Raw genomic sequence first — 17,577 nt, 5'->3', positions numbered from 1 at the left:
ATTCATTCATGTTGATGTGTGATCATGGATTCATCTTCTCATATTTTGGCCTTGTGAGTGAGATTCTCTGGTTTTGTGCCAGTTTATTGCCACACTGACAATACGAGGGAACATACATTTATTTAATGCATGCTGACTGCAATATCATGAAGCATTACCAGAAACTGCATGACTGATACAAAAAACACATTATATTGAAAAAGCAGTAGGCCTAATCTGATTATTCAGAGACATAATCTTAAAGGATGAGGAGAAGGCACAAAAGCCGTGGAGGTGTCTGGACTTTTCTGACCAACATCGCACTGACAGCTCAACTACGTAAAAACCTAAAACTGACCTTTACCGTAGCCAAACCCTTAAGCATAAACACATTTTAACAAACATTGTGTTGCTGGTCACACGTATTCCCTTCGTTTTTTAATACTATTGACATATTAAACAAGTGTTTATTTTACATAGTTATCCGGTTCTTTCAATTCTATGAGGGGCCATGAATGGCTGTCACCATGGGCATGTTGGGTCTTGGGCGATGGGGCGAGAATGGAAGTTGTGCATATAATTGCAAGGTAAAGGAATTTCACTTCTTTTTCGTCTTCTTCTTGGACACAGCTGACCCCAGCTTTTGAGAGCTGGAGCTTGGACCTCTAAGAGAGAAAAAGTAATGTTAAGTGTTTTAAAAAGGTGTTTCAATTACAAACTCAACTTGTATGTATTACGTGTATAATGTATTATTTTGTACAAAAAAGTGACGCTGTATTTTTGTTAGCGTCTTTGAGTAATCCTATCCCCCACTAGGGTCACTTACTTTGGAGTTGCCTCTGGTACTTCCTGGTTCAATATGACAACTTCCTCCTCCTCACTGTCTGATATGACCACGACATCTACGTGCGGAAAACAATCAGACAGACATGAAATGTAGTTATTTTCACTCTTCTTTCTGCACATTATCTCCACATTAAACAGCAGCTTTCTTGTTTTGAGGCAGAATGGCCAAACTCGAGACATAATAATATAATAATAATAATATAACAGACATTGCCTCTGCTCTGTCTCCCTCCCTAATTACCTCTCTTCTCCACCCGCTCAATCAACTCCACACAGCTCCTCTCGTCCTCTTCCTCGTCCTCATCTTCCTCCTCTAGGCCCCAAGAGTTCTGTAGGCCTTCGCCCACCTGGCCTGTTCCCGGGGCGGGCACCACTGGCGAGGGCACCCTGGGACACGGTCAGTTAAGGACCCACATCAAGCTCACGGACCAGAGATAGGGCTGACCAGAACCATACCGTGCTGACTGAATACCCGTGTGACTGAAGTCGGGTTCGAATCTGGGTCTCCCGCTTGGAAGACTTATCACCTCTGTTACATTCAGATATAGTTTTCTTTTTTTACATTTACGACACTTAACTAGCTCAGCTCGGTTTAGCTCTGTAGAGTGATTCGCGTATGGTGATCGAGCAGCAATGGAAATAGAAAAAAGTTGTATCTGAGAAGGATACGTTTGGGGTGGGGCCTCGGCTCTCTTGACGATGTCATTGGCCTTCTCAGTGATGTCCGTCATCTCCACTGGTGCCGCGACCGTTTTGAGCACTGTGATTCGCTCTTGAGGCATGGACTCTGCAAAGCCGAACTTACCCCCCTGCTTCCTGGAATTACAGAAATAAAATTAAAATAAAACTTGGAGTCAAATACATCTCACACAGTAGCATATAACACTGCAGTAGATACAGTGCACCACATCAGTTTTACTCAGTCAACATGTGAAAAGCTGGTGAGCTCAGTAATCACAAACGGGGAAGTCACGTGACCTGCAGAAGAGATGGCTGCTTAGCGCGCTCGCTCCTGCCCTATTTCCCTTATTTCTTTTGAAACTACTCATAGTAAACTTTTATTTAATAATTCTGATACAGTAAATGTTATTTAACAACTGATAGCTCAAAATGCCGCACACAAGAAAGTCCAAGACATCCACCCAGAAGCCATTGGAGGCTGGGGACTGAACGCAATTTGGTGATCGTTCTCGCACACGCAGGAGTACGATAGTTACGGAGGTATACTCCAGTTATATGAGTGGAGCGGAGCCCCATAGGGGAGCTCTGCTCCTATTGGTTTACCCCGCTACCTAAAGTAGCAATTGACTGAAATTTTCGATGTCCGCGCCCGCCCTGGGGTGCTATAAAAGGGGCGTCCTCCGTTACCTCATTCTCCCAAACATACAATACAGCCGGGTTTGAACAAGTCGAAGTGGGCCAGCAGCCCTATGGGGCTCCGCTCCACTCATAGAACTGGAGTATACCTCCGTAACTATCGTTCTATATATCGTGGAGCTCCGCCCCATAGGGGAGCTCTGCTCCTATTGGTTTAGGCGGAGCGAGCGAGGCCAAATGTACCCCCACTGAGACTCTATTAGTCAGAACAAAATCTCAGCGGCACCCGGAGCTGACCACTGATGTTGGTTCAAGACAACCTTAAATGTTGGCCTAACCCACACCGAGTCTGCTCCACTGATCTAGCCCTTACGTGAGCACGTAGGGTTGTTGATCTAACGGATCACGTCCTGGAGGAGGGTCCCCTCCCCAGGCACATCCGTATTTATTCCTGACAGCACTTGAATAGAATCCCCATGACCAGGGTAATCCAAGTGCCTTCCCCACTACATCAGTCATCAGCAAAACTGAGGACAGAATGAGAAAAAGATGAGGAAGAAATATCCTTCAAGTAATATCGTACAAAAGGTGATGGCGACGACCAAGACGCCGCCTCACATATCTCCTCCACTCCCACTCCCCTGAGAATGGCCACTGATGTGGCCATGCCCCTGGTGGAATGAGCTCGAATGCCAGTCGGCACGGGCTGCCCCTTTGATTCGTATGCGAGGCTAATCGCCTCGCAAATCCAATGGGACAGCCTCTGCTTCGAGAGTGGTGTCCCGGCTTTCTGTCCGCCATAGCAGATCAGAAGCCGGGGAGAAGATCTCAGTCCTGCTGTGCGCTTCACATATTGTGCCAACGCGCGCACCGGACAGACATTGTAAACGCCTCTCCCTCTCTCCGTTGTGAGGAGGAGGAAAAAAGGCGCTCAGTTCACAGCTCTGAACTCTAAACCCACGATTAACCTTAGGGATTAAAGCCGGGTTAGGGCGTAATACAGCTTTTGTTTCGTCACCAGATATGATCAAACAATCTGCCCGTGTCGAGAGAGCGCATAAATCACTCACTCGCTTAGCCGTAGTCAAGGCGAGGAGTAGACTCGTCTTGAGACAATAAACGCAACGACACAGTGTCAATGGGTTCGAATGGGGGCACGCACAGAGCCTCTAGCACAATCGACAGGTCCCATTTTGGCATTAGTGTCCTATGAGGGCGTCTAAGCCTACACACTCCAGTCAAAAAACGCTTAACCAGCGAATGACTGAACAGTGTCGTTGTCGCAAAAACCCTCATGGCAAGCTGAGATGGCAGCCGCGTAAACTTTAATAGTTCCCGCCGCCAATCCCTTGTCAAACAACGACTGTAAGAAGCACAAGAACGTTTCGACCCGACAGCAGACTGGGTCAACGTACTGTCCCTCACACCACTGTGTAAACACTCGCCAGCGTGCCGCATATCCCTTTGCAGTGGATTGCGCGCGCGCACTTTGAATGGTCTGAATGACCGCGTCTGTCAGACCCCTGCGTTCTAACAAGTCCGTCTCAGTAACCAGGCCATGAGGTGGCCCCCCATCACAGGTGGCCCCCTCACCAAGCCTCTGGCTTGAGAGAGTGCATCTTGTCGATGAGGTATGGGCCATGGGCCCTCTACCAACATCTCCATCAGTTCCGGAAACCACGGGGCTCCGGGGCGGTCTGGGGCTACAAGAATTAACTCTAGCCTCTCTGATCTCACTCGTGCCAACAGTGGGAGGATAGATATCAGGGGTGGGAACGCGTATAACAGGACCCTCGGCCACGGGTGTGCGAATGTATCGAGTCCCAATGGCGGGTTGTCCTGTTCGCGCAGGGAGAACCAAAGGAGACACTGCGCATTCGTCCATGACGCAAACAGATCCACTTCTGCTTGCCCGAACCGTGCCCAAATCAGAGACACAATGGAGGGTGCTAACCTCCAGTCGTCGTCCCTCGGGCCTCCCCGTGATAACAGATCTGCTCCTTCGTTGAGCAGACCAGGAATGTGGAGAGCTTTTAGCGAACTCAGGTGTGTGACAGCCCACAGCCATACATCTGTCGCTAGGCGATGAAGTGACGCTGAGCGTACTCCCCCTTGTCGATTGATGTATGCTACTGTTGTCCTGTTGTCGGATCTGACTAACACGTCCAGATCCTTTAACACCAGGGCAAAATGAAGTAGCGATAACTTGACCGCCTCGAGTTCCAGCAGGTTGATGTGACGCGTCTCCAGCGGTCCCCATCTTCCTGCCACCGAACCTGCCTGACACACTCCTCCTCACCCAGTCAGCGACGCGTCCGTGAAGACTGGGTAGTGGGATGCCGGTCTGCCCATGGCGACTCCGCGCGCGGGTCTCTCCAGTAGCTCAGGTCGGTTTTGACCGATCTCGGTATTACAATCAACTTGCGACGGTGTCTCACTGGATCCAGTCGCAGTCGTGCGAACCACCTCTGCAGTCTGCGCATGTGTAATAGGCCTAAGGGGACCACTACATGGGCTGCAGACATCAGTCCTAGTAAGGACATCATTGATAGAGCGGTGATTGTATTTGTCACTTGACACACCCGGAGAGCTGACGTCAGTGTCGCTCTCCGTGGTGCTGACAAACTGGCCCTCATCTTGGCAGTATCCAACTGAATGCCTAGATAGGAAAACTGTTGAGCCGGCCACGGAGCACTCTTTGTCCAGTTGACAGCTAAACCCAACTGAGTGAGGTGCTGCACCAGTGAGGTTGCGTCCCGAATGGCTCGATTTGGGCATTGGGCCAAGACCAGTAGGTCGTCGAGATATGCTAAGATGCGTATCCCGTTTCGCCTCAGTGGTTCGAGCGCTGTCTGTACGCATTTGGAGAAAGTTCGAGGAGCAAGCGCGTACCCGAAGGGCAGGCGAGTGTACTCGTAAACCTTCCCTTGGAAGGCAAAACGTAGAAATTTCCTGTGCCTCTCTGTGATTGGCACATGAAAATATGCATCCTTCAGGTCTATGCTGATTCCGTAGTCGCCCTTCTGTATACAAGACAGGAGGCGCCTCATCGTCAACATACGAAAGGGGCGTTTCGCCACTCTCTCGTTGAGGACCCTTAAATCTAGTATGGGTCCCATACCTCCCGATTTCTTTGGGACAAGGAAATACGGGGAGTACCACCCCATGTCCCACTGGTCCCTTGGAACCATTGTCACTGCGCCCTTTGTTAGGAGATTCGTAATCTCCTCCTGGAGCGCACACGTTTTTATCGGGCAGGATAAAACAGTCTCTCTCACGCCCCTGAAGGGCGGAGGAGGCTGAATGAACTGTAGTGCATATCCCCTCCTCAATGTCCTGTCTAGCCAGCCCGACAGAACACCTGCCCCTTCTAGCCATTCTGCATAACGCAACGACAGCGGCTGGGCCGTCTGTTGTGGTGCAGTTGACAGAAAAAGTTTGAATTTCTGTATGACCCCAGCCGCTGCCCACCGAGGAGGTGGCACAGCCCAAGGTGGGGTCATTTCGAAAGGGATGGGCTGCCGTCTGTAAAGAGTGTTTGTTTTGTGTAACAATGCCCTTTATTGACTTAGGTTTATTATGCCTGATAATCAAAGAACCGGTCGCACGCTCATGAGCTGGGCCAGGTCCTGATAGACATGGAGGGGTTTTTGATGTAAATGACGTTCCCTCTATACGGCTACAGACAGGGGTGTTAAACCTCGTTTGTGTCGTGATAGGGGTAAAGGCCGATTTAGACTTCTGCGTAAAATCAACGCCGTAGCCTTGCGTAGTCCCGCGTGGGCCCAACAATGCCTACGGCGTAGGTTGACGTGCACATCTCCAAAAATTTAAGAACGCGTCAGTTTCTACGCAACCGTAAGCTCTGTGATTGGTCCGCTTGGTAGCACATGATTCCGACTCTCTCGTAGACCAAAATGCGGAAGCCATGACAGAAATGTCATTTACCTTTTCTGTAATTACTCATTAATAAAGATTTGAAAAATTATGATAACCATCGTATTATCTTAGTTTAATGTCATTTCAATGAATCATAGAACTTTTATTTACAACAAGCATAACAACAAAAAGATCGCTATTATGCCGCTTTGTGTACACCGTTCCAACGGAGCCATAGCCGTGCTGTGCATTCCTTATGGCGCGATTCACATTTACGAGATGTACAATCCTGTTTATTTAGAAATAAATGATTAGTTACAGGGAGCCCCATGGCTGTTCGTTGGGTTTAAATTATATTTATGATAGACATAATTAATGTAAAGTTATCTATAAGAACTGTGATTGGTCCGCTTGGTAGTGTCACATTCCGACTCTCTCGTAAATGCGGAAGTCATGACAGAAATGTCATTTACCTTTTCTGTAATTACTTATTAATAAAGATTTGAAAATGTATGATAACCATCTTATTATCTTAGTTTACTGTCATTTCAATGCATTATAGACATTTTCTTTACAACAAAAATATGTTTTTTGATCGCCATTATGCCGCTATGAGTACACCGACGAACGCGACGCGGTCCGCGGACCAACGTAGAACTATAAACTTGGAGAGCCCTCGCGTGGGCTACGGCGTAGCCGCGCGTAAATTCGACGCAGGAGTATAAATCAGGCTTAAGTCCGCTAGGCAGAGAGCTGACCACACGCTGGTAAGCTGGGCCAGTCTCTGCTTTGTTTCTAACCGGTAGCGATTCGACCACACTCTGACAAGGCAGGTCGGTCTCCGCTCTGGCAGATAACATGGAAAATTCCCTTTTACTGAAAAAGTAAGGTGGGGATTTTCCCTCTTTTGCCTCTTTATACCTCATAAATACCTCATACTTACAGCAGCCATGAAGAGAAAACCGGTGGTGGGGTCATTACCGACCCCCCCGCCAGTCACGCATTCCTCTTGCGTTTACCCCCACGCCACGCTGTGGGGGGGTCACGCTGCCGTGGGGGGCCGTAGCGGGCCCTCTCAGTGGTCGGCGGCGGGGGCTGGGGAGGCCGAGTGGGGTATGGCTCCGTCGGTAGAGGTGGAGCCAGTGCCGCATTACGCCGAACCCTCCGTTTCGCAGCCGTTGACGGCCTAGTCGTCACCACGGTGGAAGAAGAAGAGGTGGAGGGTCGCTGGAGGGGGAGGTGTCTGGCCAGGTGCTTCTTGGCCTCCTCCATCGCGGCCAGGCGCTTTGTCATGGTGTCCATGGCGGGACCGAATAGCCCTTCTCTCTCTATTGGAGCATTTAGTAGGGCCATCCGGTCCGCCTCGGTCATGGTGGTGAGGGACAGCCACATGTGTCGCTGCTGCACCACCGCGTTTGCCATCAGGCGACCCCCACAAACCGCGACGCCCTGGGCCAGGTACATAGTCGCGACACTGAGCTTGCTCAGAAGCTCCGCCTCCGCTGCAGACAGACCGTTGGTTCGGTCTGTGGTGATTTTTGCAATGGCGGCGGTAAACACGGCGATGTTATTCGCCGCCGCCGCTGCCTGCGCACCGAGAGCGTAGCTTTTGTCTACCAGGGTGGCGTTGAACCTGTCACGCTGGTTGGGCAGCATAGGTTTTTTAGGCACCGTCCAGGCGCTGGACCCCGGTACCAAGTAGGCCGCCAGCGCTGGTTCGAGCGGCGGGGAGCCGTCGGTCATCCCCTCCGAGAGCCCCTCCACTCTGGTAAAGGGCAGGAACGCCTTCACCGGCGCCCTGCCTGCGAGTGGTTCTGCCCACGTGTCCTCCACGAACTTATCTAAGCCCGGAAGGACAGCGTTAGGAGGCTGGCCCTGTCGCTTCGCCCTCTTCCCGTAAACCAGGTCCTTCTCCCAGAAGGACGCAGTCGTTGGGGGAGGGGAGGCGGGACGGGGAATCCCCAACACGCCCGCAGCAGCTTCCAGGAGGCCCTGGAAGTCGTGGTGGAGTGATGGGGGGGCGAGGGCGGGGAGCTTGTGAGCCTCTACCTGCCGCTCGCCCTCATCAGAGCTCTCTGACCCTGACACCGACACCGACCACTCAGCTGGGTGAGGGCGGCGTGATGGCAGGGCCGGCTGAGCGGGCTGGCCCGTCCCTACTTGGGGAGGTGCCTGCCCAGAACGCCGCTCTGGGGCCTGTCCGGACGCATCATCGGCAGAGCTATCCGAGTCGGATAGCATCCCCGAGATAGCGTCCGCCAGGGGAATGCTCTCCTTGAACCAGGCCATCCTCCTCTGCCTTGCCGTGACGGAAAGGAGAGAGCAGGGGAGGCAGCTGGGGGAGGCGACCAACGCCGCCTCGGCATGTTGGGGGCCGAGGCAGACGTGGCAGAGGTCGTGTTTGTCCTCTGCTGCTAGGAAGTCGCAGCAGCAGGCGTTCCGGAGGAACTGCTTCAGGGGTGGACGATCCATCGCTGAAGGGAAGTCTCTGGCGGGTTCTCCAGTCTCTTGTAGTCGTCCTTCTTGTAGTCTCAGATGTAAACCCGTGCTGAAATTTTGGGGAGAATGAGGTAACGGAGGACGCCCCTTTTATAGCAGCCCAGGGCGGGCGCGGACATCGAAAAATTCAGTCAATTGCTACTTTAGGTAGCGGGGTAAACCAATAGGAGCAGAGCTCCCCTATGGGGCGGAGCTCCACGATATAGAACAGGTTGGATGGTTGGTGTTAAACCACTGAGCTCTTGGTCATTTCTATTTAATTAGGCTAGTTATCCTTTTTTATTTTATTTTATTTCACTAACTGCCACATGTCAGGACATACGAAAGGGTAGTGTTAAAATTGCTTATGTTTCAAATCCCTGATTAGGTTGCTGAGTTAACATTACCATTAGGCCAATATAGCCTACTTGATGGTGATTTAAAGGACCGAAAATACAGCAATTATTAAGCCTATCATAGAAAATTCTGAATAATAAATTATCAGAATAATATTGTTTTTTCTTTTTATGGGATAGTTACCCAATACTGCCTATGTAGGCAACTGTTTTGGTTAAGGGAATGGGCTAGGTGACTGTGTTTATAGCCCCCGTTCTCAGCGTCAGGTGTCTAATGTTTTTTGGGGATATGGGGAATATGTTTCTTTATTTTATTTTATTTTTTTCTTGTCACACGTTATTTGGTGGCATTTCTGGGTATTTTGGCGATATGGGTGGGGGGTGTTATAGTTCTTCTTGTTCTCACTATATTGATGTTCATTACAATGTACTGTCTTTGTTTACCAGACCCACAGGTCTACTCCTGTTGTTCATTTCTAGGGAGTGGGTAATTCCTACTGTTGCCCCTCTTTCTACACAGCCCAACTCTCATCTAGTATGACAACTCTTCAACTAGCCAGCTGGAATGTGAATGGTTTAAATGGCCCGATCAAACGTGCGGCATGTCTAGATTACCTCTACAGTATAGGAAGAAGGTTGATATAGCATTTGTACAGGAGTCACATCTTAAAGCAGCTGATGTACGTCGTTTTGCTAACAGACACTACTGTATAGCAGCGTCGGCTTCATATAATTCCAAATCCCGTGGTTCTCTTATTGTAACAAAACGCTCCCTATCTATAAATGTCCTGGAGAAGTCTGGCAGTGCTGATGGGCGGGTCTCACTGATCAAAACCATTATTGCTGGGCGAAAGCTGGCGTTCTTGTCTGTTTATGCCCCCAACCCTTTTGACAAAGAGTTTTTCCAACAACTGTCAGTGATAATGTCAGAGTTGCAGGACTATGCTTTGATCATGGGTGGGGACATGAATGCGACCCTGGACCCTGCCTTAGATCGCTCACATCCTCAGGACCAACATTCTCACTCCCAAAATTCAGCATCGGCCTTTCTGTCACGTTTTATATCAGACTTTAACCTCTTGGACACATTCAGAGTTATTAACCCCTCGGTTAAACAATACAGCTTCTTTTCCAACAGACATAAAACATACTCGCGTATAGATTACATTTTCATTTCTCCATCCATTTCTGAATTACATGATGCATTAATGTTTCCTTGTCCACTTTCTGATCACTGTGTCATTATGGTCACATTGACTTTAGCTAATACACCAACTAAAGCATCACGCTGGCGCTTCAATACAACCCTTCTGAAAAATATTGATTATTGTACTTATTTTAGGAGCGAGCTTGATAAATTTGTATCTGAGAATGTTGGTAGTGTTGATGACCCTCGTATCTTTTGGTATGCGTTGAAAGGATGTATCAGGAACGTTTCAATATCTTTTTCATCCCACCTTAACAAGACTCGGTTGGGCAGAATTGATGAGATGGAATCCGATCTTGCAACACTGGAAAAACAGCAGCAGATATCTTTCTCTGAAACTAGGGACCGGAATATCCGTATTACCAAATTAGGACTTAACTCTCTTCTTAGACGACGAGCTGAATTCTTAATCCATAAGACTAGACAAAATTATTATTTTAACGGCCCCAGACCTAGCCACCTCCTAGCCCTTAGACTGAAACACGACGAAAAATTCTCAACCATATCAACTATCAAGCCTAGTGATTCTCATGATACCATCTCCGACCCCAAAGCAATTAACTCTGAATTCCGTAACTTCTATTGTAAGCTATATTCTTCCGAGGTCATTCTAGACAGGGACAATTGTAAAACTTTTTTGCAGAGCCTAGATCTTCCCTCCCTGAATAAGGACGAATCTGACCAGCTGCAGACTCCAATATCCCTGGAGGAACTGATAAATGCTATTCAAAAGATGAAGAAGGGTAAATCGCCGGGTTGGGATGGCATCCCTCCTGAATTCTACCTTACCTTCTGGGATGTGTTAGGCCAATTCATGTCAGACATGATTACTACTTTTGTTGAGAAAGGGTGTTTCAATAGGGACGCCAACTCTGCCATTCTATCTCTCCTTCTAAAACCTAACAAGGACCCCACCCTCTGTAGCAGCTACAGAGCATTATCAATATTGAATGCCGATGTAAAGATTTATGCCAAGGTGCTGGCCTCTAGACTTGACGTGCATATGACCAAACTCGTTCATCATGACCAAACAGGCTTCATAAAAACTCGCCAAGCTGCGGACAATATTCGTAGATTGCTCCATGTACTCCACGTCTCTCAGGATATTAAGTCTCCATGTGCACCCTATCATTAGACGCTGAAAAAGCTTTTGACAGGCTGGAATGGGACTATCTGTGGCTGGTACTAGACAAATTTGGCTTAGGTTCAGACTTCACTAAATTGATCAAAGTTTTGTATTCAAACCCCTCAGCTATGGTCACTACAGGAAATATAATTTCACCTTCTTTTAAAACTTCAAGGGGCTCTAGGCAGGGATGTCCGCTCTCGCCAATCCTATTCTGTCTCTCACTCGAGCCATTAGCTCAAAAGATTCGGCAACACCCTCTTATCTCCTCTATCAAGTTTTGTAATACATCACACCACATTTCATTATTCGCCGACGATATTCTTTTATATATGGATAAGGCTCCAGCATCCATTCCCAGAGTGTTGGACACTTTTGAAGAGTTTGGCACTCTGTCAGGCTACAAGATCAATTGGTCCAAGTCTTCATTAATGTCTCTCAGTACTTCTCTTGATCAACCTACCCTACCATCTCACATTCCAGTCGTTAAGTCTTTTAAATACCTCGGGGTAGATATCTTTCCCTCTCTGTATTCAGTTGTAACCAAAAACTTCCAAGGCATCTTAAGCAGAGTGGAGGCAGACATGAATAGATGGTCACTTCATCCACACTCCCTACAAGCACGTGTCTTATATCAAAATGTATTTGGAAAGGCAAGCGCCCTCGCTTAAAACTATCCACTCTACAGCGCAGCAGACAGGATGGAGGTCTAGCTGTCCCCAATTTTAAAATGTATTTTTGGGCGTATGTTCTGCGCCCTTTATCAACCTGGTTAGATTGTAATGCATCGGTTTCATGGCGAGCGATAGAGGAAAATTTGGCTTCCCCTCACCGCTTACAGGACTTAGTGTACTCAGGTCTATCTACTAAACAATCCAAATCTAAGCTGGGCCCTATAATGTCCTCTCTTTTATCAGTATGGCTGGCTGTCGAGAAGGCAACTCACTCTCAGTTAAAGTGGCACACCCATACTCCTATCTTCCACAATTTCGCTCTTCTAACCAGAAAAGTTCCCTTTTCATATCCCCAATGGAGTGATAAAGGTATACATGTTCTTTCTGACATTTCTAATGATGAGGGTCTTAGAATGTTTAATGATCTGCGTATGACCTACAATTTACCAGGGTTCTCATTTTTTCTTTACCTGCAACTTAGATCTTCCATGCGTGCATATGGTGTTCCCTGGGGACAATCTCTATATACCCATGAGCTTCACACGATGTTAGATGTGGGAGTACAGACAAGGGGTTTAGTCTCTAAATTATACACTCATTTACTAGAAGCTTCCTGTAAACCTCTTGCTGTTCACCAGGTATGGGAGAGAGACCTTGATTTTTCTGATGGGGATATCGATTGGATGACTGTTTGGGACAATCTGGATATCACATCTAAAAATCCTAATCATAAGCTTATTCACTTTAACTTCTTACACAGGTTATACCTCACTCCGAGAAGACGCCACCTCATGAAAATCATACCCTCCTCAATTTGTGATCTGTGTTCACTCGGTCATGTGGGCTCCTTTTTACACATGTACTGGGAATGGCCTGGGGTAGCGGCATTTTGGAAACTAATATCTTCCACTTGATCTAATCTATTGGGGATCCATATACCTTGTTGTCCGAGATTATTGATCTTGAATGATACTTCATCATTGGATCTGTCAGCTTCCATGTTTCGTGTTTTATTTGCTGGTCTTACCGCAGCCAAAAAGATGTTAGCATTACGATGGAATCCTCCACATACTCTTACGCGTAAACAATGGCTGCTGTCTTTCCTGGACATACTATACATGGAACAATCTATAGCCAGAATACATGGAGCTAAAGAAAGGACAATTCAAACATGGACCTCTGCAATACATAGGATAAAAGAGTTGATGGAGTGACTGTGTTTGTAGGCTGTGTTGTATGTGAAGTTAACCTGTAATTGTTGTATTATTATGATTGTATGATATACCAAATATAGTGTAATGAAGAACTATGGGGGGGGGGGGGGGGGGGGGGGTGGAAGGGATGTTATCGCCATGGGGGGGGGGGGGGTTACTAATGTGTATATAGTGTGTGTGGGGGGGGGGTAGTAAGATAAGGGGAAAAATAAAGTCAGGACAGACACTTATTTTGTTTGGTGTAATAATGTGAGTTTTTCATGTGTACTGTTTTGCAATAAATAATTGATTACAAAAAAAAAAAGTAATCACAAACGGGCTGGAGACTATAGTGGATGTGGATGAGACTACCATCGCAAAATACGTCACCAGCAACTGTTTGATTTCAAATCCAAACTGTTGGGAGTATAGAGCTAAAAGAAGACTAAATGCTTCCTCTTTCCAATACTTATGGAGTATTGTATATGCTGTATCCCTAACCCAGACCCACCTGACTTTTTTGTCGTTTTCCAGGGCTTTGTTGATGAGCTCAGTGATCTCAGACACTTTGACACTGGCTATCTTGCTGCATCTCAGAACCTGTCAATACCGACACAGTACAGTCGATTAGTAAAAGTAAATCAACTGCAGCTCAAGTATTTCACATTTACATTTTTGGCATTTAGCAGACTCCTTTATCCAAAGCGACTTCCAACAAATACATTTGTCTAAAGAAAGTGAATCATCTATCCAACAGTCAATAAGTATTTGACCCAAGTCAAGACAATTAGAGCCAAAATGGCGGGTGGTCTGAGAATCTCAGTGGCTCATTTGGAGCAAACATGGTGGAAGCTTTGAGAATCTCGTTGAGTGGTTCTCCACCTGTTCTTTGAGCAGCATGATGCCCCCGCTGGACTGGATGGAGCAGATTTCTCTGTGTTTGTTCATGGCGATCATCAGCAGGCCGTCCATCACCTTCTCCTCCCTGTCACACGGGTCCACCAACAGGTAGGTTCTACACAGTCGAGAGGAGACGAAATGGAAGGAGGAAAAAAGAGAGGGAGGACATGGCCGAGAAGAGATAGGGAACATGGAGAAGAGTGAAAAAGACAGATGGGGAGAGAGGGAAGAGAGAGAGAGAGAACTTTAGACCTTATGTATTTATAATTGTCTGATCTCAGGCCTGCATTTTATCCGTAGAGATATTGTACCAACCCTTGTTGGAAGAAAGCGAAGCTGACACAGATGGCCATGTGGTAGATACTGAGAGGGATGGGGTCTCTCTCCTCTGGTCCGTACTGTGGAGCACAGGAACAAACAGCAGTGTCACATGATCACTCAAAATCATATCGATCTCATAGACCCACACCACACATTTTCTATTACACATTTCAGGGACACGGTCTTCTTCCCACAACCAAACGTGAGGCCTGTCTGGACTATTAAAAGACCAAACCAGGAAGCCAGTCTGAACTATATCTGAAGATTATCTAGGTTAGGCAACAATGGAGCATGTTGTCAACAAGCCATTATATGCTGCCAGTTGTAACTGCTATGAGATGCCAGTAGTAACTGTTGTCAGTAGTAACTGTTGCCAGTAGTAAGTGTTGTCAGTAGTAGTAGTAGTAGTCTCACCACAGTGACCTCCTCCCCTTGGATGCCGACGTCAGGGCGTCTGAAGTGGCAGAGTGCAGTGATGGCAGCAATGCTGGCCGCATCCATCAGGTTACCATCATGGTTCAGCACGTGCACGTCCACCCTAATCTCCCACACCTGGTTGGACAGATTTACATATACACACACAGGTATTGATCCATACTGTGTGTGTGTGTGTGTGTGTGTGTGTGTGTGTGTGTGTGTGTGTGTGTGTGTGTGTGTGTGTGTGTGTGTGTGTGTGTGTGTGTGTGTGTGTGTGTGTGTGTGTGTGTGTGTGTGTGTGTGTGTGTGTGTGTGTGTGTGTGTGTGTGTGTGTGTGTGTGTGTGTGTGTGTGTGTGTGTGTGTGTGTGTGTGTGTGTGTGTGTGTGTGTGTGTGTGTGTGTGTGTGTGTGTGTGTGTGTGTGTGTGTGTGTGTGTGTGTGTGTGTGTGTGTGTGTGTGTGTGTGTGTGTGTGTGTGTGTGTGTGTGTGTGTGTGTGTGTGTGTGTGTGTGTGTGTGTGTGTGTGTGTGTGTGTGTGTGTGTGTGTGTGTGTGTGTGTGTGTGTGTGTGTGTGTGTGTGTGTGTGTGTGTGTGTGTGTGTGTGTGTGTGTGTGTGTGTGTGTGTGTGTGTGTGTGTGTGTGTGTGTGTGTGTGTGTGTGTGTGTGTGTGTGTGTGTGTGTGTGTGTGTGTGTGTGTGTGTGTGTGTGTGTGTGTGTGTGTGTGTGTGTGTGTGTGTGTGTGTGTGTGTGTGTGTGTGTGTGTGTGTGTGTGTGTGTGTGTGTGTGTGTGTGTGTGTGTGTGTGTGTGTGTGTGTGTGTGTGTGTGTGTGTGTGTGTGTGTGTGTGTGTGTGTGTGTGTGTGTGTGTGTGTGTGTGTGTGTGTGTGTGTGTGTGTGTGTGTGTGTGTGTGTGTGTGTGTGTGTGTGTGTGTGTGTGTGTGTGTGTGTGTGTGTGTGTGTGTGTGTGTGTGTGTGTGTGTGTGTGTGTGTGTGTGTGTGTGTGTGTGTGTGTGTGTGTGTGTGTGTGTGTGTGTGTGTGTGTGTGTGTGTGTGTGTGTGTGTGTGTGTGTGTGTGTGTGTGTGTGTGTGTGTGTGTGTGTGTGTGTGTGTGTGTGTGTGTGTGTGTGTGTGTGTGTGTGTGTGTGTGTGTGTGTGTGTGTGTGTGTGTGTGTGTGTGTGTGTGTGTGTGTGTGTGTGTGTGTGTGTGTGTGTGTGTGTGTGTGTGTGTGTGTGTGTGTGTGTGTGTGTGTGTGTGTGTGTGTGTGTGTGTGTGTGTGTGTGTGTGTGTGTGTGTGTGTGTGTGTGTGTGTGTGTGTGTGTGTGTGTGTGTGTGTGTGTGTGTGTGTGTGTGTGTGTGTGTGTGTGTGTGTGTGTGTGTGTGTGTGTGTGTGTGTGTGTGTGTGTGTGTGTGTGTGTGTGTGTGTGTGTGTGTGTGTGTGTGTGTGTGTGTGTGTGTGTGTGTGTGTGTGTGTGTGTGTGTGTGTGTGTGTGTGTGTGTGTGTGTGTGTGTGTGTGTGTGTGTGTGTGTGTGTGTGTGTGTGTGTGTGTGTGTGTGTGTGTGTGTGTGTGTGTGTGTGTGTGTGTGTGTGTGTGTGTGTGTGTGTGTGTGTGTGTGTGTGTGTGTGTATTTGGTGCCGTACCTTTTCCCCAAACACCACACATAAAGACTCTGTGTCTATGCATTTGGAGTTCCTTAGGCATCTCTCTAGCAGACTGTTCAACTTCACCAGTAATTCTGATTGCCTGGAGACATGAACACAATTAAACTAGTAAGTGCAAATAAAAAGTGTGTATTTGGTGCGTGTATGAAGGTAGGCTGTGATGATGGAAGGAACTCACCTACCCAGCTCAAAGGCTGGTGACGCAATCGGGGACAGTTCTATGTTGAAGAACATGATTCCTTCATTTGGTCGGTTCTCTTTTGGGGCCACAAGCTCGCAGGACACTTGGGCCATAATCCTGAGGTTTAACAACAACACACACACTTTACACAAATGAATGTACAGGTAGCCATGTCAGTTTTCAAGGAAGGAGGATGTGAAAACGTACTTTGTCTTCCCGAGATCAACAAAACAGCATCCATAGTCAGCCCCAAACGAGATCTTTAAATTTCTGTAGTCATACGTCTGTCGTCCATCCAGGCGCTTAGGGTATAAACATTTGAAAGATTACGGGAAAGTACAGTAGCCTAAAAAGCAATGCTATGTCTGTAGTTATGTAACTATTCAATAAAATGTAAACTTCGTAAAGTGCATAGCATAATAGTCCACGACATTCTCACTCATTCTATTCTAGTTGCACTAGGCACTGACTATCAAGAACATGTCACTTCTTCTGGCAGAATTTACACACACAAATAAACCGCTGACGTCTATAGCCCTCCACTTGCAAGTTTACCTACCTTTTTGTCTTCAATAGCTTTCAGTAAAAAGTCGCGCTCGCAGTTTGATAACGGTGTATCTCTCATTTTAGCAATGTATTGTATGTATTGTATGTGCCTTGACTAACATGCGTTCACATTTGAAGAACCATCGACATGCGTAAACTCTGCGCCGGAAGAGCAAATCGGGGATTGTTTGTATCAAAATAAAAGTCCTTCGTTTTCTACACGATCAGATCGCCTTGGCGAAATGAAGAATAAGGTTCACCATTGAGCATATTTTTAGTGAAATAAAACTTAACAATCTATCCATTGATAATCCGTGTAAAACAAATCTGGTACGATATACCGTGATCTTAGAATTATAAGGTTCTATCTCCGTTTAGGGTAGTTCAGAGATATTGAGCGTCAAAGTTTTTACATTCCATTATGTTTTGTGAGATGGAACCTTTGTATTTTATTAATTACTAACTCAAAAATGTCAACATTTTAAAAATAACACCACA

The 17,577-nt window shown here is 47.2% G+C and overlaps 2 protein-coding genes across 2 annotated transcripts in view; both read right to left on the bottom strand.

The window, feature by feature from the left end:
* The window catches only part of LOC308161248 (histone H3.2), a gene marked incomplete at its 3' end in the record, with an annotated part of 174,362 nt that overhangs the window by 108,994 nt on the left and 47,791 nt on the right, over positions 1–17,577 (bottom strand). The window lies entirely within an intron of this gene.
* exosc9 (exosome component 9) lies at positions 84–17,214 on the bottom strand. Its single transcript, XM_080533216.1, has 12 exons — positions 17,093–17,214; positions 16,741–16,835; positions 16,531–16,650; positions 16,332–16,434; positions 14,691–14,828; positions 14,271–14,353; positions 13,938–14,070; positions 13,567–13,655; positions 1,495–1,641; positions 1,067–1,212; positions 806–881; positions 84–644 (listed from the first exon to the last, which is right to left on the bottom strand). The coding sequence occupies exons 1-12, from the start codon at positions 17,156–17,158 to the stop codon at positions 578–580; spliced, it is 1,263 nt and encodes a 420-aa protein (XP_080389342.1). The 5' UTR covers positions 17,159–17,214; the 3' UTR covers positions 84–577.

This window comes from Nansenia antarctica (genome assembly GCF_963989245.1).
Source record: "Nansenia antarctica genome assembly, chromosome: 6".
Lineage (NCBI taxonomy): Eukaryota > Metazoa > Chordata > Actinopteri > Argentiniformes > Microstomatidae > Nansenia > Nansenia antarctica.
This window is presented reverse-complemented; position numbering and strand designations above follow the sequence as displayed.

Coding starts and splice junctions, on each gene's coding strand:
- exosc9 (XM_080533216.1), bottom strand. CDS start 17,158: ATGAGAGATACACCGTTATCAAACTGCGAGCGCGACTTTTTACTGAAA. Junction 14,354..14,690: donor AAGGGGAGGAGGTCACTGTG/GTGAGACTACTA, acceptor TGTGCTCCACAG/TACGGACCAGAGGAGAGAGA. Junction 13,656..13,937: donor TCATGCTGCTCAAAGAACAG/GTGGAGAACCAC, acceptor CGGTATTGACAG/GTTCTGAGATGCAGCAAGAT.